Source organism: Cherax quadricarinatus, chromosome 11 (genome assembly GCF_038502225.1).
Source record: "Cherax quadricarinatus isolate ZL_2023a chromosome 11, ASM3850222v1, whole genome shotgun sequence".
Lineage (NCBI taxonomy): Eukaryota > Metazoa > Arthropoda > Malacostraca > Decapoda > Parastacidae > Cherax > Cherax quadricarinatus.
In genome coordinates, this window is record NC_091302.1 from 2,707,792 (window position 1) to 2,730,435 (window position 22,644).

The window sequence follows — 22,644 nt, forward strand, 5'->3', positions numbered from 1 at the left end:
ACTTCTGCCAATCCATGAAATATTACTGCCTGAACCATTATTTGTAATATTGTTTTTATAATGTGCAACTTTAAGATTATTATATTTATAAACCTCCACCTTGACTACCTCGCATTAGTATTAAGATTAAATAAGACTGTAATACAGTTAACCACTATTTCTCGCCTAGTTTTAAGTAGTTACTATGTGCTATTATTGTGTATAAGTAATTATACACAATACTATATAGTATTAGGATTAGTCTGCCTGAAATGCCCTGGCATGACAGTGGCTTTCTTTGTACTTAGCAAACCAAAATTGTAATTACACATTGTAATGTTTACAAAGAAATAAACCTTTATCTTTATCTTTAGTCTACACATTCCCTTCCCTTCCTAAATCCTCCTTATTTCTCTGCAATCCTACTTTCTGCCTTACCCATAATTCAGTAATAATTTTATTGTATACTTTACCAAATTTACTCAAGAGGCCTAGCCATGTAATTCTTACATTCTCTCATCATCTTTTCTCTCTTATACAAGGGCATTAGGAATGCTCTCTACCAATCATTAGGTATTATCATTTTAATTATTGTTGCAGATCACAGAGTATATAAACTGCAGGAAGTGGAAAGGAGGCTTGCAGTGGCAGATTTTGGTGATGGTTTCATCCCCTCAGACCCAGTACACCACTTAAAGTCATCTCTTGTGCTCAACACAAAGCTGAATGATAATCTTAAGGTAAAAGAAAAGATTACACCATCCTGCTTTGATGACCTTTTCTCAACACCACCACTACCACCTCCCTCACCATCTTGTCTACTTACTTAATGACCTCCCTTGCATTCCTTTCTACTGATGACCTTCACCATCCTGTCTGCTGATGACCCCTTGCAATCCTTGCTACTGATAACCTTCTGTCATCATCTTGTCTATTGATGTCCCCTTGTAATTCTTGCTGCTGATAACCTTCCATCACCATCTTGTCTACTGATGACCTCGTAACACAGACACCACCACTTCCCTATTATCCCGGTGTGTTCATTAATTTGTGTACCATAAATTATTATTGTTATAAGGTCAATGCTTAACATATAAATTAGTAAGCTCCCATTTTCTTATAATTCCTACTTAAAACTTAGGTCATTCTCAGCAGCTTTAATTTATTTGAATATACTCTAGGTCATAATTTAGAAATATTTTTTTGCTTGTTACATAATTTTTTGTACATTACTGTGTATTACAGGAAACCATAAATGATCTGGAAGTAAAAACAGAGGATGCCTTTGCAGAAGCACTCAAAATGTCCTTGGCTAGTCCAGCTTCTTCAGATGAGCTAGTAGATGATATACCCCCACTTGATCTCCCTGCAATGAGAAATGATGTTCTTGGGGTTGACACCCAAAAAATTTACAAAATGGTATGTCTTATTCTTAAATTCATACAACTAGAATTTAACGAATAAAGTCAGTATAAACCTGGAGTACATGTGATCATAATCTACTTTCACATTTTTGTATGGGCTAAGATCTATTATTACACCTCAGATCATTTCAAAGCTCAGCCCTTTCTCAGACATTACTAATGCCTTCCCAGGATGATACCCACAGTAGTTGACCAACACCCAGGTACCTACTTACTATTAGGGAACAGAGGCAACAGTGTAAGAAAACTTGTCTAAGTCTCTCCTTGCCCAGGATGCTACCCAAAACAATTAATACCCAGGTACAGTAGGGCCCAGGTTAGGTTCCAGGCTACTGCCATAAAGTGGAACACCCTATTTTTCCACTTATGAATGCATAGAAGTACTAGATAACAAGTTTACACTAACATATATTAAGCTAGCAATAGAACTAGGCATTAAAAAACAATAAAAAAGTAAAATACACATACAGTACACTCATTACCTACCTTAAAATATTTGTAGACTTAATGTAGGGCAAGATGAGTAGTATTTATTGTAAGAAATCAAGTGTGGTGTGTATGGTAGCCAGTCAGGCTACCATACCAGGCCAACCCACCCACGCATAATATTTAAGTGTCCCGGAGCGATAAAATGCATGTACAGTTCACTCATTACTTACCTTAAAATATTTGTAGTTTCAGTGTAGGGTCAGAGGTGAGTAAATGAGATAAAACGAATAAATGAGAGAGAGAATAAGTATACATGAGAGAGGACACTCACGGAGTTATATAAACAAACCAGGCATACACGAGTTTTGTAAACAAACCAGGCAAACACATCTGGTTTGTACTCACCTAATTGTGGTTGCAGGGGTCGAGACTCGGCTCCTGGCCCCGCCTCTTCACTGATTGCTACTGGGTCCTCTCTCTCTCTCTGCTTCCTGAGCTTTGTCATACCTCTTCTTAAAACTATGTATGGTTCCTGCTTCCACTACTTCACTTGCTAGGCTATTCCACTTGCTGACAACTCTATGACTGAAGAAATACTTCCTAACGTCCCTGTGACTCGTCTGAGTCTTCAGCTTCCAGTTGTGACCCCTTGTCCCTGTGTTCCCTCTCTGGAACTTCCTATCTCTGTCCACCTTGTCTATTCCCCGCAGTATCTTGTATGTCGTTATCATGTCTCCCCTGACCCTTCTGTCCTCCAGTGTCGTCAGTCCGATTTCCCTTAACCTTTCCTCGTACGACATATCCTTGAGCTCTGGGACTAGCCTTGTTGCAAACCTTTGTACTTTCTCTAACTTCTTGACGTGCTTGACCAGGTGTGGGCTCCAGACTGGTGCTGCATACTCCAGTATGGGCCTAACATACACAGTGTACAGTGTCTTGAACGATTCCTTATTAAGGTATTGGAACGCTATTCTCAGGTTTGCCAGGCGCCCGTATGCTGCAGCAGTTATTTGGTTGATGTGTGCCTCCGGTGATGTGCTCGGTGTTATGGTCACCCCAAGGTCTTTCTCCCTGAGTGAGGTCTGTAGTCTTTGTCCACCTAGCCTATACTCTGTCTGCGGTCTTCTTTGCCCCTCCCCAATCTTCATGACTTTGCATTTGGCTGGATTGAATTTGAGAAGCCAGTTACTGGACCACATGTCCAGCCTGTCCAGGTCTCTTTGCAGTCCTGCCTCATCCTCGTCCGATTTAATTCTTCTCATCAACTTCACGTCATCTGCGAACAGGGACACTTCAGAGTCTATTCCTTCCATCATGTCGTTCACATTTATCAAAAATAGCACTGGTCCTAGAACTGACCCCTGTGGGACCCCGCTCGTAACAGGCGTCCACTGTGATACCTCTTCATGTACCATGACTCGTTGCTGCCTCCCTGTCAGGTATTCCCTTATCCATTGCAGTGCCCTCCCTTTTACATGCGCCTGATCCTCCAGCTTCTGCGCTAATCTCTTGTGGGGAACTGTGTCAAAGGCCTTCCTGCAGTCTAGGAAAACGCAATCTACCCACCCCTCTCTCTCGTGTCTTACTTCTTGTGTTCAAGTTACATTGTGTACAAGTTGTCTCTACATTGATATGGTAGAATAAATAAAGAGGAACACTCCTATTCTCATGTAACACCATTTTTAGAAGAAATGATGCTCTGAGTGAAGGCATACGAAAGGAATAATTTTCTACAGTTACTCCCAGTAACACAATTTCTCTTATGTTGGACTAGAGAAAATGTTATTCATGCCATCACTTGTACAAGTCATCTGGGTACCACATCTCATATTTGTTTATTTTTTCTACTATGGGTTGTATTTATCGTCTTTATATGTTACGTATAGTGTTTATTATATAATTTTGAAAAAATATCATAGATGGATTAATGAAAATGTGTACATGTATATTAATGTAATATACGACATTTAATGAGACTCGGTGATTATTATTGAGTATTATTATCATTACTAATATGGCATCTCGAGACATAATGTGTACCTGCACGCCAGCACAGTGTGTAAGTTTATTTAGGTATAGGTATACACAAGTGTAATTATCAAAGTACAGTGAAACCCTGGATTTCGGCTGCCCTGAGAATCAGACGCTTCGGGTTTCAACCGCTTTGTTTGGCCAAATTTTGTCCCCCATTTAGGCCAGTGTACCAGACCTGTCCACCTGCCTGCGCAGGCATCGTGAGCCAGTCTGGCTTTGTTTATCCTTGAGTGAACATTACCCTGTGTGCTCATCCAAACATTTCACAATAAATTCATTGTTTAGTGCTTGTTTATTGATTGTGACTATGAAATAATTGAAGAAATTATAGCAAAGTACCAAAGTGGAGGAGGAAGAGAGAGGGGAGAATATGCCTTCTTCAATAATTCTACGATATGTACGATACTAAAACAGCACTAGTCGATAAAGGCTATAGCGCCAGCCAGTGTAACATTAACAGTGTAGCAAGTAAAGCGATTAATCGATAGAAAAAGGAGTGCACAAAACTGACTCCTCCAATGTTATTGGAGTTATATAGGGCGACTGACAAGAGCGCTGTCTCTGCTGCTGCCATCACCGCCACTATGTAAGGCTTAGCTTTCAGTGGCCCTTATACACCCAACAACAAACAACAAAGCAGCGCTTGTCGGTTAGGGAGAGAGACATATGACATGTTTTATTCATTCTAGAGTATATATCATGTTTCTATGTTATTAATATTGCTTATTATGTCATATTAGATGAATTGTGCTAGATAAATAACCTGTAGAGTTGATATTAGTGTCATATTGAAGGACTATCTTGTCCTGCCTCCAAACAAACTCTCCTGCCTCTCTCATATGCCAACAAGCATCTTCAATGAAGGTAAAATTGATTTAAATGTTCATTTATCCATTAAAATTAGTGCTTTATATGTATTTCTCATTGTTTTCTGTATGTAAACCTATAGTATTTATTCTTTAAATAAATTAATTTTTTGTGAATATTTTTGGAAAGTACAGATTAATTGGTTTTACATTATTTCTTATGGGAAATATTGCTCTGACTTTAGGCCGTTTCGACTTTAGGCCTAGCTCCTGGAACGGATTATGGCTGAAACTCGGGGTTCCACTGTACAGGAGGGCCCTGCTTTACAGCGTTTCACTTTACGGCGTTCCGCTAATACGGTCATTTCAAATTATGACCAAAACTCGCTATACGGCTCCCCCCACCTGACTTTCTAATACGGTCACCGCGCCCCACCCTGTTTGTTTACATTCTTCGTGAGCTCAGTAAGCACTAAGTCTCTCCATTTTGTCTGGAAACTCCAAAATTTCAAATGTTTTTAAAAGTTATTTCATATTTTATATATACTCTGATAATTATACTTATGTATACCTGTACTTAAATAAACTTATATACTGTGCTGGCATGCAGGTACACATTAAAATCAGTAAGAGTGTCTTATGTCTCCAGACGTCATATTAGTAATGATAATAATAATCATCGAGTCTCATTTAAATGTCGTATATTACGTTAAATACACATTTTCATTAATCCATCTAGGATATTCTTTCAAAATTATATAATCACGATACATAACATAAAAAGATGATAAATACACCCCACAATAGAATAAATAAACATAAATATGAGATGTGGTAGCAGATGACTTGCACAAGTGATGCCATATTAGAAATGATAATAATAATAATAATAATCACCGAGTCTCATTAAATGTTGTATATTACGTTAATATACACATTTTCATTAATCCATCCATGATATTTTTTTCAAAATTATATAATAAACACGATACATAACATAAAAAGATGATAAATACACCCTACAATAGAATAAATAAACATAAATATGAGATGTGGTAGCCAGATAACTTGTACAAGTGATGCCAAGAATAACATTTTCTCTAATCTAACATAAGAGAAAATGTGTTACTGGGGGTAACTGTAGAAAATTATTCCTTTCGTATGTATGTAAGTAAGTTTATTCAGGTATACACAAATACAGTTATATAGATTATCATACATAACAACATATGTGTAGAGAACCTACGATAACCCAAAAAAGTCAGAGTGACTTTTTTCCATTGCCTTCACTCAGAGCATCATTTCTTCTCAAAATGATGTTACATGAGAATGGGAGTGTTCTTCTTTATTAATTCTACCGTATCAATGTAGAGACAACCTGTACACAATGTAACTTGTACACAAACCAGACGTGTACACTTCGTTTACAAAACTTACCTTCACCTGGTTTGTTTACATAACTCTGCGCCTGTCCTCTCTCATGCACTCATTCTTTCTCTCTCTCATTTATTCGTTTTATCTCATTTACTTACTCCTGACCCTACATTAAGACTACAAATATTTTAAGGTAAGTAATGAGTGAACTGTATATACATTTTATCGCTCTGGGATGCTTAAATGTAATAGAATATTATGTGTAGGTGGGTTGGCCTGGTATGGTAGCCCAGCTGACTACCATACATACCACACTTGATTTTTTACAATAAATACTACTCATCTCACCTATATTTTAAGGTAAGTAATGAGTGAACTGTATATACATTTTATCACTCTGGGATGCTTAAATATCATAGAAATGTATGTGTGGGTGGGGTGGCCTGGTATGGTAGCCTGGCTGACTACCATACATACCACACTTGATTTCTTACAATAAATACTACTTGTCTCACCCTAGATTAAGACTATAAATATTTTAAGGTAAGTAATGAGTGCACTATGTGTATATTGTACTTTTTTATTGTTTTTTGATGCCTGGTTCTATTACTAACTTAATACAGTGGACCCTCGCATAACGATCACCTCCGAATGCGACCAATTATGTAAGTGTATTTAAGTAAGTGCGTTTGCACGTGTATGTTTGGGGGTCTGAAATGGACTAATCTACTTCACAATATTCCTTATGGGAACAAATTCAGTCAGTACTGGCACCTGAACATACTTCTGGAGTGAAAAAATATCGTTAACCGGGGGTCCACTGTATATGTTAGTGTAAACTTGTTATCTAGTGTTTGCATGCATTTGTAAGTGGAAAAAAAGGGTGTTCCACTTTACGGCGGTTTCCGCTTTACGGCGGTAGCCTGGAACCTAACCAGCCGTATAAGTGGGGCCTTCCTGTATATGTAAAATATGAAATAATTTTTAAAAACACGAAATTTTGGAGTTTCCACACGTGGTGGTTATGGAGCTCACAGAGAATGTAACCATATTAGAAAGTCAGGTGGGGGGAGCCGTATAGCAAGTTTTGGTCATAATTTGAAATGTCTGTATTAGTGGAACGCCATAAAGCAGGGGCTCTAATGTACCTATTTTACTACTAGGTGAACAAGGGCAAGAGGTTTAGAGACTTGCCCAGATGGCTAATTCTTACTTGAAAAGAAGGAATCCAATCTCGATTTATCAGGAAAAAATGGGAGTCCTCTGAAGTGTAATTTTTATTTTTATTAATTTTGAAAAGAATGTAGATTTAAGAAGACATCCAAATGAGGTGTAATTAATACAGTGGACCCCCGCATAACGATTACCTCCGAATGTGACCAATTATGTAAGTGTATTTATGTAAGTGCGTTTGCACGTGTATGTTTGGGGGTCTGAAATGGACTAATCTACTTCACAATATATCTTATGGGAACAAATTCGGTCAGTACTGGCACCTGAACATACTTCTGGAGTGAAAAAATATCGTTAACCGGGAGTCCACTGTACAGTGTACCCCCGGTTAACGATATTTTTTCACTCCAGAAGTATGTTCAGGTGCCAGTACTGACCGAATTTGTTCCCATAAGAAATATTGTGAAGTAGATTAGTCCATTTCAGACCCCCAAACATACACGTACAAACGCACTTACATAAATACACTTACATAATTGGTCACATTCGGAGGTAATCGTTATGCGGGGGTCCACTGTACTTGTAAATAAATGTTTACTAAAATATGAGAAAGATTGCAAAGTACACTATATCAGAAATATTGCTGAATAAGTGTAGAAATCTTTGAGGAGAAATTCAATCACTACCTCTGCCAAGTGCCAGATCAACCAGGCTGCAATGGATATGTGAGCTAGTTGGCTGCCAACAGCAACAGCCCACTAGACCAGGCTGTTGGTGTAGGAAGACTCAAAACTAGTCACAGATATATCATAGCTATAAGAAACATAAGAATGGAGGGGTACTGCAGTAGGCTTACTGGCCGATGCTAGGCAGGGCCAACTTGCATCCACCCACACCCACTCGTGTACTTGTACAACCTGTTTTTAAAGTTTCCCAGAGTTTTCACTTTTGACACTACTCCCAGAGTTCTCACTTTTGTGATGCTACTCGGAAGGTGGTTCCACTTATTCACAACTCTACTGCTAAACCAGTGCTTTCTTGCATCCTTTCTTAACCTAAATTTATCCAACTTGAATACATTGCTTTGAGTCCCGTCTTCGATTATTGTCAGCATGTTACGTATTTATATCCCTTTTATTTATTCTGATTTCCATTTTGTACTCTTCAGTCATGATAATTATTAAATTTATTACAGTATTTGAGGAAGGTTAAAGTGCACCTACACCTATACCAGACCATAGGCTTGTACCTACTTCACAATCTACACCAGAACCTCTTGCAGTTATTATTATTATCATTATGGGGAAGTGCTAAACCCGTAGGGATTTTACAGTACCTGTGGAGGGGGGGGGGAGTGTGAAATACATTGAGGCTCAATTCAGGGAACTGGAGCACAGATCCAGTTCCCCAGATCAAGAGAACCTCATCAGCATCAAGGAACCTTGAGGGTACCTGTAACAGTAATTACACCTTCAGGAAGCTACATGATACATTTGATTATTAGGTCATGTTGACAGTTGAGCATCTTGTGATAAATTATTTCATTCATCAGAGAACACACTAACTTCATTTCAGACACCTTCACTAATGCCCCAGCGTGATTTCTTTGTCTGCCCTCTCTGATGATACCACCTTCAATGCAGATTTTCTCTATGACTTCATGACACCAGTTTCCTACATTAACTGCTGATATCCCCTCTCACTTTTTGTTTTATCTCACCTCTACTATGTAGCAGTGAATGACCCTTATGAGTTGAGAACTCCACTAATATAATAATACATTTTGGACACAATTGTCTTATCTGCAGGTCCAGCAAAGACTAGTCAAGGCACGAGCAGACCACCGCTATAATCAGTCAGTACAAGAGTGCAGCTCAGAATCATTAGAAGAGACTGGTGACTTGTATGACACTGTGGCAAGAACCAAGGAAATCCATCAGTGGGCTAATAAATATCATCAGCTGTGCAAGAGGGAGTTCCGTAGTAAGAACGAAGTGGAATATTTGTGGAGGATGTCTCTCAGTTCTTCAGAAAGTGTAGAAGAGGAAGAGTCTGCGGAGGAAGAGGAAGACTACTTTAATGAAGAATTTGACTTGTATGATAAATGAAAGGTTCTTAAAATGTAGTAATTTTAAAGATTAAGCTGTATAACCCCGATAGTTTTAGCACTTTCATATGAATATAATGGAATTATTTACTATAGTATCCAAGTACTGTATGTCATATCCTATAACAAACACTACTTAGCCCATATATAACACAGTAGTAGTTTATTTTTTGTTTGACTATTCAGTGATTGGAGATACCTTTACACTATTCAAGATAATGTATCAGAACCATTATTTTTGTATACTGTACTACATGGAGAAATGCTAAATCTTTAGGGTAGGGGTCATACAGGGCCTGGAAAATGGGAGGTAATCAAGTTTAATCGAATAGGAATGTTTTCTGATTCCTTGAATCAAGAGCCATTCATAGCATCATAGCTTCCCCATTATGTTGTCTTCCTGTTTTACTTTTATTATAATCAAAAAGAATTGCTAAACCCCCATTTTACTTTGATGTTACAGTTCTTGCTGCATGCTCTAGTGTAGGGTAGTTCATTTATGCCTTATAAAGTCTAGGGGAATACAGTGGACCCTTGGTTTTTGTGAGTCTCAGTTTTCATGAAAGTGTCTTCTTCTTGAAAATGGAGTGAGGTGCAAATGTTTGTGGAGGAACATCACCCTAGCAAAGCTGTTGTAAGCCATGTCTGTGACAATGCCTTGTCCCATTTTAAGGCAATCTTAAAGAGACGCCAGAAACAGAGCTCTCTGGAACAATTTTTTGAGCGACAGGGGCCCAATGACTCAAGCTGGTCCTAGTGTCATTAAAAACAAAGAAGGGAAGTAACGCCAGATAAGGACTCGGTACCTAAAGTCTTTATGGAAGGGAAGCCCCCTTCCAAACAGTAGTAACTTCTCTCCTCTCATCTTCAGTACACCAACAGGAATCTTCAGTAAAGGTAAGTGTGATGTTGATATTTCTTTATATTGATTTTTCATCCTTTTCTGTATGTAAATGTATATTTAATCTAAAAATTATTTTTTGTTAATACTTTTGGGTGTCTGGAATGGATTAATTGGATTTACATTATTTCTTATGGGGAAAATGGTTTCAGTTTTTGTGAATTTTGTTTTTCGGCAAACACTCTGGAACGGATTAATCATGAAAACAAAGGGTCCACTGTACTTACATTCATGATTAGTCCACCTCAGTTTCTGAAAACTTATCACTCCTTTCGGAATAGGCTATTTAAAACTGTTCTACAAATGTAATTATATATTCAGTGGATAAGTATTTAGAGTATATAAATATGTAGTCTGGCCCAGCCTTCCACCACATGGGCACCCAGTCAGTCATCTGAAGCAATTACTTCTCCTTGGTGGCCTTAACCCAATGTTTTGACACACTGTCAACATTTTGGTTACTTATAAGTTTTACCTCTTGAGCAACTCTCATTTTGCCCAGAAATAGTTGTGTATCCAGACTGGGAGGAACTACCCAACAAAAAATGGATGAGCCGCCAAGCTCTCTTCTGCTTTTATACCGTGTTCCAGTTCCCTGAATGCCTCCCACCCCCCACCTGCACTGTATAATCCTATGGGTTTAGCGCTGCCCCATGATTATATTATAATCTGCTTTTATACTCACAAACAGAACATCACCATGCACAATTCTTTAATACTTGTTTGTTTTCCTCCCATTACTATACCTTATTTTCCTCTTCAAGGGGGGCTCTTTGTTGTGGTGAAGAGGCTCTTGGTCTGAGGAATTAGACCTGTCGGTCTCCTTCCTCAGACCGAACCTAATTACCCCCCAATCCCCCCTTCCCTATCCCATCCTCCCCTTTTTCCTTTCCTCCTCCCCACCCCTCCCTTTTGCCCCTCCTCTTTTTGGCCTTTGGGATTTCTCCCACAGGCGCGCTAGTTCCTAGGTAGGGGAAAGGATACCGGGGTCCATCCCATTCCGTTGAGGTTCTTGGCGGTGGCATAGTTTGCCGTGGAATCTGGATTGCCTGGGGATGTCTCGATCCCTCTCCGGTATCCCGGAGTGTAGCTCTGGAAGCCTCCTTTCGGATTCCGGGGGTGGTGGCCGAAGGAGGTATGCTTTGTGGCGGATATCCGGCCGCCCTCTCTTTTGTCCACCAAGGTAGCTCGGTAGATGCGAGGTTGCTATCCCAGATTGCTGGTTTACTGGCATGAAGGGTAGGGTATGGCACGGGTTTCATGCTGCATCTGCGCTACTAGCGGTGCTGAGGTTCTCTTGGGCGCGGAGGGAGATTTCCGGCCCTTTCATTCCTCCTGGGAACTATTCCTCCCCACTCCCCCCTTTTTTTATTCTTTTTTTATTTTTATTTTCTTTTCTTCTTTTTCTTAAAAACAAAAAGCAAAGGAGTAACCTAACCATGGAGAACCCAATCCATGAACCCACTACCCCCGGGCCCCTTCTTGATACCGCACCCCATTCTGACCCTGCCTTGTTTTTAGACCACTCTTCGGACACTCCTGATGCCCCTGTACTTCTTGCTGGTGCTGTTTCCTCACCCGCTTCAGGTACCGGGGCTACGACTGACTCCTTCGATTTGTCTGACCTCTGCTCTCCTTTGAGTATGCTTCCGGCCTCTCCCTCTACGGTACGGCAATTTTCGAATTGCCAGCCCGTTTCACAACGGATCAACTCCAGTCCTACTCCTAAACGCCAATGTCAATCTCCTGATGATGTTCCTTCGTTACCTTCCCATTCTACTCGGGAACGACCGACATGTCATGCACTCCCTCTCCATGCTCAGTTTCGGACCACACAATGGACTAAATTCTTTACTTTAAGACCGACTTCTAATTCTGCCTATCTTTCTGACCATAGTATTGGCAAAGCGCTCCTGCGTCATGTTGGTAGAGATATTTCATTTCATGCTCTCAAGAGCGGTACGCGCATTGTAACTGTCCAGAATGCTACCCAAGCTCATGATCTTTCTCTCCTTTCGCATATCGATACTACTCCTATCACTATTGAAAAACATCTTTCTCTCAATTCTTGTAGTGGTACTGTCATTCTGCCCCATACCATAGTCCAACAGAATTTCCAGTCATGTGGCAATGACATTCTTGAACAGCTGGAACTCCAGGATCTCCCAATCCTCAAAGTAGACACTTATGTCCTTCCTGCCCGCGGGCGGAGATGTTACCCTTGCAATGTGGCTCGATTAACTTTCGACAGCCGTGAACTCCCATCCTCTGTTTATGTTGCGGGACATCGGTTACAAGTTCGAAAGGTGATCCCTACACCGCAACAGTGTAGAGATTGCTGGCATTTTGGTCACCCAGCAAAATATTGCAGATCTATAGCCGAATGCCCAGTCTGTGGTGCCGACGACCATTCTAATGCATCTTGCAGTCAACCTCCATCTTGCCTTAATTGTAATGAGGCTCACCCTTCGTACTCTCGCCGTTGCCAGGCCTACTTGAATGAGCGTGAAATCCGTTGCCTCAAAGAGGCAGAAGGTCTCCCTTATGCTATGGCAGTTACTCATCTCCGCCTCCAAGGGAGACTACCCCATGTTTCTTATTCTCGTGTTTCAAAACGTCCCCCCACTTCTGGGGTCCCATCTTCTGCAGCCTCCTCTGTTGTTGCCCCTCCCATAGCCACTCCAGCATCTAATCCTTTTGCTGTCCTTGGCTCTGATGTCCCGACTACAACTCAGTCTGTTCTCACATCTTCGCGTCCTTCCTCACAAGCCCCAGTATCGACAAGACCCCGTACGACACCTTATACCAATCGCCCCTCTACTTCTCAGAAGTCCAAAAAATCCCGTGCTCAAATCTTCTATGCCCCTTCCTTCCCTTCTTCCACCTCCGCACTTTACCTTTCCAGTCTGTGTCTAGTTCTTCCCCTCTCACTGGCTCTATTACAAGTGTGGAGGTTCACCCTCCTCCTCGTACTATACCTTCCACCCCCATCCCGTCCCAAGTTTCCCCCTCTTCTGTCCCCTCCCACACTTCTCCTCCAGTTCCCTACACTCTTTCGTCCCCCTCTACTTTGGTACAGTCCATTACTGTCCCAATCTTTACTCACCCTCCTCCTTCTACCTCCAATATTGTCTCCCATACATCTTTGAATTCAGAAACACTTGAAGCCATTTCAGAATATATTGCAGAGACTAAACCTTCAATGGACACTGATCCACCTCCTACTCCCTCTCTTCCCTCTCCTCCATCTCCACAACTCCATTCTTCGCAACGCTCCGTTCCTTCGCTACTTGAACGTCTTCCAATGCCACCACACGTTGACTTTTCTAACCCCTCTAGTCCGTAGGTGCCCTTCCCTACGGATTCCTGGTATTTTCTTTATTGCCAATCATGGCCTATTTACAGTGGAATATCCGCAGCCTCAGGGGTAATCGGGGTGAGCTTCAGATGTTGCTTTCCAGGTTTTCCCCTGTTGGTGCTTGCTTACAAGAACCAAAATTACACTCAGCTGTTTTCCAACCTATCTCAGGCTATAATTTATTGTATTCTTCGGATCCTTTCTCAGATGGGACCTTTAATGAAAGTGCCCTTCTTCTGTGCAATGATATTCTGTACTGTCAACTATTTGTCCATACCTCGCTGCATTACACTGCAGCCTGTATCCACTTCAATAAGTGATTTACAATATGTTCTTTATATCTCTCTCCTTCTCGAGCATTTTCTATCCCAGATTTTGCCTTTCTAGTTTCATCCTTACCACCACCACTACTGTTACTTGGTGATTTTAACGCCCACCATTTCCTCTGGGGGAGGGGTCTCATTGTGACTCACGAGGCATCCAGTTGGAGGCTTTTCTCGCCTCTCACCCCCTCCATGTTTTAAATACGGGTACTCCCACCCATTTTGATCCTCGTACTCATACTCTCTCTTGCATCGATCTATCAGTCTGCTCTTCCTCCACTGCACTAGACTTCACCTGGTCTGTTCAACCGGACTTACATGACAGCGATCATTTTCCAATCATTCTTACTTCTCCTTCCTATTCGCCACCTTTCCGTAGCCCTCGCTGGCAATTTGATCGGGCAAATTGGGACCTTTACTCGCAACTCACTGCTTTTAGTGAGGTTCCTTCTTCATCCTCCATTGATGAGCTCCTACACCTCTTCTCGACGTCAGTTTATACCGCAGCTTCTCATTCTATACCCCAAACCTCAGGCAGGCATTCTCAGAAGTGCGTGCCTTGGTGGTCTCCTGCTTGTGCTCGTGCAGTACGTTTGAAACGCTCTGCATGGGGCAGGTACCGGTATAATAGAACCGCTGAGAGACTTCTTGATTTTAAGCAGAAGCGTGCAATCGCTCGCCGTGTCATCCGTGAAGCTAAACGCACTTGCTGGCGAGACTATGTTTCCACCATCACCTCTGCTTCTTCTATGAGTGCAGTCTGGTAAAAAGTGAGGAAATTGAGTGGTAAATACTCTCCTGACCCGGCTCCTGTTCTACGGGTCGCTGGTGTCGATGTAGCAAACCCTCTCGACGTTGCCATTGAACTTGGCACACACCTGGTCCGTATTTCCAGGGGGCTCCATCTATGCCCCTCGTTTCTTTCCTCAAAGTCTGCCAGAGAGTTAGTACCCTTGGACTTTTCTTCTCTCAGAGAAGAACAGTATAATGTGCCTTTTACACTTCAAGAACTGGAGGCAACGCTCTCAGCTTGCTGATCATCGGCAGCTGGGCCTGACGACATTCATATTCGTATGTTACAACATTTACATCAGTCAGCCCTTGTAGTCCTCTTACACCTCTTCAATCTTATTTGGGCACAAGGAGTTCTTCCCCAGCTGTGGAAATCTGCCATTGTTCTCCCTTTCCGCAAACCGGGTACTACAGGACATGATGCCTCCCACTATCGTCTCATAAATCGACGTTTAATGTGGTATTTAGACACACACAACAGCCTCTTCGCTAGTCAATATGGCTTTCGTAAGGGCCGTTCTACCATAGACCCCTTACTACGCTTGGATACGTATGTTCGTAATGCCTTTGTGAATAATCACTCAGTTATTGCCATATTTTTTGACCTTGAGAAGGCATATGACACAACTTGGAGGTATAATATTTTGGCCCAGGCCCATTCCTTAGGCCTCCGAGGCAATCTACCATCCTTCCTTAAGAACTTTTTAACTGACAGACATTTCCGTGTTCGAGTCAATAATGTTCTTTCCCCGGACTTAGTCCAAGCTGAAGGTGTCCCTCAGGGATGTGTTCTAAGCACAACACTTTTTCTCCTTGCTATAAATGATTTGGCCTGTGTTCTTCCGCCCAATATTTGGTCATCACTCTATGTTGATGACTTTGCTATTGCTTGTGCAGGCGCTGACTGTCATCTCATTGCAGTTTCTCTCCAGCATGCGGTCGACCGTGTTTCCACTTGGGCCACCACGCATGGGTTTAAATTTTCAAGTACCAAAACTCGCCAAATTACTTTCACTAGACGCTCTGTCATCTCCAATCATCCTTTGTATCTCTATGGCTCCCGTATCCCCGAACATGATACAGTCAGGTTTCTAGGCCTTCTCTTTGACCGTAGGTTATCCTGGAAACCTCACATTACCTCTCTGAAGGCAACTTGTCACAGCCGGCTAAACCTTCTTAACCCTTTGACTGTCGCGGCCGTATATATACGTTTGCGAGGTACCGTGTTTGACGTATATATACTCATAAATTCTAGCGGCTTCAAATCAGGCAGGAGAAAGCTAGTAGGCCCACATGTGAGAGAATGGGTCTGTGTGGTCAGGTCCTGGAGCACGCAGTGCCTGGAAATGCCGACTCTACGTATAGTATTTGTGGTTGTATTCTCGTTTTCTTGGTCTCTGGAAACTATATTATAGAAAAGATTTTGATTAATTTAACAACTTGAACAAATGATGTCACATGAATGGGTTGATGCCGGCTAAACCTTCTTAAAACCCTTGCTCATCTTTCCTGGGGAGCTGATCGTCGAACTCTGCTTCGCCTACATTCAGCCCTCATTTTATCAAAACTCGATTATGGTGACCAGATTTATTCAGCGGCCTCTCCTGCTACTCTCTCTAGCCTTAACCCCATCCATCACCAAGGATTACATTTGTGCCTTTGTGCTTTTTGCTCTTTCCCTGTTGAGAGCCTCTATGCAAAAGCGAATGTTCCATCCTTGTCTGATCGCCGTGATGCCCATTGCCTTCGCTATGTACGCTCTCACGATGTCCACAATCCTTCCATTTATAGAATGGTCACCGATATTAGTAGACATTCTTTATTCGTTCGCCGCCCCTGTTTGCTCCATCCCTTTTCTCTTCGCCTACATTCACTCTTGTCTTCCCTCCAGTTACCACCTTTATATGTTCATGTAGCATCTCTTTTTCCCTACCCCCCTGGGAAGTTCCAGCTGTTCGGGTCTGTTCTTTCTCACTCCCTTGCTCGAAAGCTCAACTGCCTACGGTGGCTTCCCGCTCTCTTTTTCTTGATCACTTCCACTCCTATTCTCATGCCATCGCTGTGTACACAGACGGCTCTAAGTCTTCAGACGGCGTCGGATTCACAGCAGTGTTTCCGGACGGCGTCGTGCGGGGGCATTTACTATCTTCGGCTAGCATTTTTACTGCTGAATTGTATGCCATTCTTGCAGCACTTATTCGTATTGCATCTATGCCTGTGTCATCATTTGTAGTAGTCTCAGACTTCCTTAGTGCTCTACAGGCTATACGAAAATTTGATACGTCTCATCCCCTAGTTCTCCGTATCCAACTTTGGCTATGCCGTATCTCTACCAAGCATAAAGATATTATTTTTTGTTGGGTCCCTGGTCATGTCGACGTACAGGGCAACGAAAAGGCAGACACTGCTGTGCGGTCAGCAGTACATGACCTACCAATTTCCTATAGAGGTGTTCCATTTCTGGACTATTTTGCTGCAATAGTTACCCACCTTCACGCCCGTTGGCAACAACGTTGGTCAACTCTGCTTGGTAACAAACTTTATTCTATTAAACCGAGCATAGGTTACTGGCCGTCTTCTTGCCATCAGTGCCGTGGTTGGGAGACCACTCTCTCCCGTCTTCGCATTGGCCACACTCGTCTTACTCACGGGTATCTCATGGAGAGGCACCCTGTACCTCTCTGTGAGCAGTGTCAAGTTCCAGTATCGATTAGCCACATTCTGTAAGACTGCCCTCTCTATCAACGAGCACGCAGAATTTACCTCCAACGTCGTCTTCGTTCTACTACTCTCTCTTTACCTTCCCTTCTTGCTGAAGGACCCTCCTTTAATCCTGACTCTCTCATTGACTTCTTGACAACGACTGATTTACTCCACAAACTCTGATGATGATACCTTACGCACTCCCCTCAGCCCTTTCTAGCTCAGTCTCTTGCTGCCCTTTACCCTTTCACCATCCACTGCCCAGCTGTCATCTGTAACCTATTACTCATCCACCTCCCTTTTGCCACCTGATGCCCTCGCTTCCTTCCTGTCCTGCAGCGCTGTATAGCCCTTGTGGCTTAGCGCTTCTTTTTGATTATAATAATAATAATATACCTTATTTTACCTTTAATATACTGTCTTTACAATTGTGTGTTTTATAACAGAACCTATTTCCATTGAAATATAGGGTTAACACGTCTGGCCCCTCCACATTAGTTCTCTTGGCAGAATTAAGGCAGTTGTGCCCCCATCAGTTCAGTATCATTAGGGTCCCAGGACAAACATTTTCTAATATGCCGTAGTGTTTGCTTATGTCTTTCCAGTGCTTTTGTACCCCACTTGTATGTTTACATCACTCCTTCAGAAGGCTTACAAAACAATCTATTCATCTAATCTTTATTTCAGGATTACCAATTATAAAGTTAACAAAAAATTACAGTAGGTATGTGTGAATGATTAGAAGAACATCAATGCTTCATAACCCAAATCATAAGTTGTTCACTGTAATCACTTGTAATGAATAAGCTTTGAAATGGAGTTTTGTTACTACAAAGTAAAAAGTGTTTACACCATTTGAACAATCACACAGTTTCTAAAACGCTTATTATCGTGTATCCTGTGTGTAAAGACCAAAGTAGAATGCCTTACTGGCCTAAACCACAGTACAAGTACAGCTGTTAAAAAAGATAGCAATGTAATGTGTGAGAGTGAACAGCTAGAAACGAGAATGGATGGTACACAAGTGGACAAACTATTATGTCTGGGATGCTGCTTAAACTGCAACATGGCACAGGCATTCCATTCACTATACATCTAGCAATTTCTTTTATATCAAACCAAAATAGCTTAAAGAAGACAATACTGTACCTATACTCAATTTGAGAAATGCTGTTAGTCTACTGTAAATTCCTATTAATATACATTTTTTTTAAGTTTATATCATGAACAATATTAAATATATTCTAATAGTGTAATAGTTATTGTAACTCCCATTTTCCAATACTATTTCCATTCACAATTTGCATTAGGTTTTAATTTTCCCCCTTTGCTCTATTAGATAAATTTAACTTAAAAGGCCACTGATGAATCACATTGGAAGTTACAATATATACTGATATATGAGATCAACTGGAATGATGCAGAATTTTGAGACAACTTATCTTTGAAATGTAAGGGTTTCAAATTTTATTGCAATACATTTACTTATGCTAAGGAAGTCTTTAAGTTACAGGTTCACCTCATGTCCTACTGCACACATGGAAGATTGTAAAGTTCCACCGACAAAGTAAACATCAAAAATGCACAACACTGTAAATCAAGTGTCACAAGGGAAGAAGGGTTATGAGCTAATCTAGCAATCACAACGGTTCTCAAGGCGACTACACCTTCAACATCTAGTCCGACTGTATTGTTGAAACTAGTTATATTTAACGGTATTCCCTGACTTATGAAATAAGTATAGCTATATACTGTACATATAAAGTCTGCTATTTTTCAGGGGTAATTTTCTGGTAAAAAAAAAAAAAATCATCCTATATCCAGCTCAGACAAGTCAAACTATAATATGAAATGTGCACAGAGTTGTTCTGTGTATGTGTGTCAATGTACAATATGTGTATAACTCTTGAAAGTGAATTCAATCTTTACTTTGCATAGATTAACACTGGCAACACCAAATATGCTTGGAAAAAGCACTGCAAAGTTAATTAATATAAAAGCACATAATTACAAATTATAATTGTCATAAACAATTTTCATCCTTCCTATCATGCAAGCATTGCCTCACACTTCACAAATTGTCAGTAAAGATGAATGATGACAATGTTTGGAACAGATATTACTCAAGATAAAAATGTACAATTAATTTACTGATAATTGTATGGATTTTTTTCCTTGCCTAAATTATGGAATAAGGAGATTGAATGAGATAAGAAATTAACCTAACATACACAGGTATGGGAAAATTTATCATACAAGGTAAGGTGTATAATTAATCACCATTAATAAATAAAAGATGAGATTGTCTTTGACAATCATCACAAAATATTCAAATATTATAAAGTGAGATTCCAGGAAGAATCATAAGTCTGACTACAGTACTTTAAAATGTAAGGAACAAACACATTAACTATCACAACATAACTTTGTACTTTGTGAAGCGCTAAACTCGTGATAGTCACACAAACCAAGGAATGATGCAGGCTTAAATATACAAGAATAGAGGAGCACTGCAGTAGGCCTACTGGCTCGTGCTAGGCAGATCCTCAAACCCAGCCAATTTCACTCATCATTTATTTGTCTAACCCTTTTTTATAACTATTAGTTCAATAACTATTTGGCAGTTTGTTTTACTTATCTACAACTCTACTGCCAAACAAGTACTTTCCAGTATTTTTTCTAAATCTCAATTTACCCAACTCAAATATAATGTTTCAAGATCTTTAATGGGTAGCAATCTCCAGAGCCTTCATTATTCTTTAGTTGTACGATTTGCATAGGTTTATTGCTTCACACAAAGTAAACATGAGAACAGCATGCCAAGTTGTAACAATGTAAAACATTTACATTACAGAAAATGACTAAACAATATATAAATAACAATGATTGTACTATACAATGAGAATTTATAAATACAGTAGTACTGTACAAAGTAACTATGTTATGAGACTTTAAAGACTATTTAAAAAACATAGCATTCCACTATTTTAGAAATGGTTAATTTTATGCTGTTACAAAAGTATAACAATGTTGACATTTCTTTATAAGTAGGTTATTTAACAGATAGTTTAATGATGGTAAAACACTTTGATGTGTAGTATATGGAAGCTAATGAAGTAAAAATAAAAATAGCCAATTTAAAAAATTCATAAACATTACAGTACACAGACTCCCTGGGAAAATGCTACAGTCACACTACTGTATGAACTAAAGAAAAAATAACTATTAACTGATGTAAAATGAAGAGGCTTACAATTTGCATTGATAACTGCTTGTTAAACTACATATAACAAAAGTAAAACATCCTTAATGTTATGGTATCCCCAGACCCTTGTGAGTTTAGCATTTTTTGATTATAATAATAATGTGGTATCCCCTGCATGTTAGCTGCTGTTTAGCCTCTAGCCAAATGATCTTTCACAGAAGGGTGCCTTCATACTAAAGGGTTCTTAATCCAATGAAGTGGAGCTACCTTCCTCTTCCTTGAATTAAATGATTACCTCCCATTCCCAGGTGATGTATGACCCCTATGGTGCAGGTTCATCATTTGTTGGTGAAACATTTCCACAGTAAAGATTCCCAAATGTTGCAAAAGTGTTTAAGTCTTTAACATGATCCCTATGGGTTAAAGTAGTGCAATAATCCACTGGAAAGTGCTTCAAGCCTTACTATGTTCCCATATTTTATTTATAAGGATGCTATCTTGGCAAAATATTGAATAAAGTGATAGCTCTGCCTAACATCAAGTGTTTTACTCAAGTTGTGCACTGCTGAAGCTAAATGGCTTATTATTATTTTTTAACATAATGGCTGTCTCCCACCAAGGTAGGGTGACCCAAAAAGAGAAAATGAACTCACGATCATTTGTTCAATTGCCGTCTGTCTTGCCAAAAGCGTGCTGACATCACAGTTTAGATGACTCTCCGAACTGCAACACCCTTACCCCTCCTTCAGAATGTAGGCACTGTACTTCTCACCTCCAGGACTCATATCCAGCTATTACAATCACAAAAATGCACCAGCCTGTGGGCTAAAAAGTGCCATAAGGTAGAGAGAAGCTAACATTGGGGGGGAAAAAATGCAACAGGTGTGCTTATCACTTTCAGTTAAGTGAAAATGAATAAAGATCTAATTAAATGGAAAACTAATGTTTAGAACAGTAATGCCAATAACACAATGAATACAAAGCTGCATATCTGTGTGATGCAGTAATATTACAAGTGCATAAATAACACAAATACAAAATTTAATACGAGTTTCTGAGCTTGTTTACATAATTACGTTTGATATTAACTCCCGTCTTTAACAAGTTATAATTTCTTGACAAGATCCCAATTATTTGGTAATCTTTATTGAGGTTTTGACCAATGACAAGTTGAAGAATGATCCAGTTGTGCAACATCTGTTGCAAAAGTGTCTCATGCTTCATCCTGAGTAATGTATTTCAGTAAACTGAAAATATTATCAGGGAATGAGTGCATATGTTTACTTTTATGGTGCCTAGTTGGATACTTGACACAAGACAACATTACTTGGATCATGGATTTCCCACATGGGAAATCTAAATACTAAGATATGCTTCAAGTGATTAGTTCTACATAAAAAAAAAACTGTACTATGCTTGTTAAATATAATAAAATTAAACTTTCATTTGCCTTCATTTTCTATGAACATTGTTTAGCTAATGCTATTCTTAATTCTCATAACTAGCCTGGGTAGGGTCAAGCTAATGTAAATGTTTCTGTACACATTATCAACAAAACAAGTCACTAACATACACATCTGTAAGAAGGCAAGGGAAGGCCCAACATTATCTATATACACTACAACTATTCTCTTTCTGAGTTAACTATTTACATGAAATTTTAATGTTTACTACCGCTTTGATTGTTTAACATACTGTACATTTTCCTCCTTCTGATTTCATTATCATTGGTTTTGTGTGTGTGAGAGAGACAGAGAGAGACAGACAGAGAGAGAGAGAGTGCAAGAGAGAGAGACAGAGAGACAGAGAGAGACAGAGAGAGAGACAGAGAGAGAGACAGAGAGAGAGACAGAGAGAGAGACAGAGAGAGAGAGCAAGAGAGAGAGAATTATTTTTGTGTGTATATATAATATATATATATATATATATATATATTTATTTTTTTTATTATCACACCGGCCGATTCCCACCAAGGCAGGGTGGCCCGAAAAAGAAAAACTTTCACCATCATTCACTCCATCACTGTCTTGCCAGAA

General features: G+C 40.1%; 2 protein-coding genes across 13 annotated transcripts in view; one reads left to right on the plus strand and one right to left on the minus strand.

The window, feature by feature from the left end:
* Positions 1-16,021, plus strand: part of LOC128687669 (uncharacterized) — a 58,935-nt gene extending 42,914 nt beyond the window's left edge. For all 6 annotated transcript variants that reach the window (XM_070083888.1, XM_070083886.1, XM_070083889.1 and 3 more), the window contains exons 5-7: positions 580-719; positions 1,225-1,398; positions 9,028-16,021. In XM_070083888.1, coding sequence (XP_069939989.1) covers positions 580-719; positions 1,225-1,398; positions 9,028-9,327 — 614 coding nt within the window. In that variant the 3' untranslated portion in view covers positions 9,328-16,021. The remainder of the gene's footprint in view (positions 1-579; positions 720-1,224; positions 1,399-9,027) is intronic.
* A 2,048-nt stretch (positions 16,022-18,069) lies between these two features.
* metro (membrane palmitoylated protein 7-like protein metro) overlaps positions 18,070-22,644 on the minus strand; it is an 86,024-nt gene continuing 81,449 nt past the window's right edge. For all 7 annotated transcript variants that reach the window (XM_070083884.1, XM_070083882.1, XM_070083885.1 and 4 more), the window contains one exon: positions 18,070-21,433. The gene's annotated coding sequence lies outside the window, so the exon portion shown is untranslated. The remainder of the gene's footprint in view (positions 21,434-22,644) is intronic.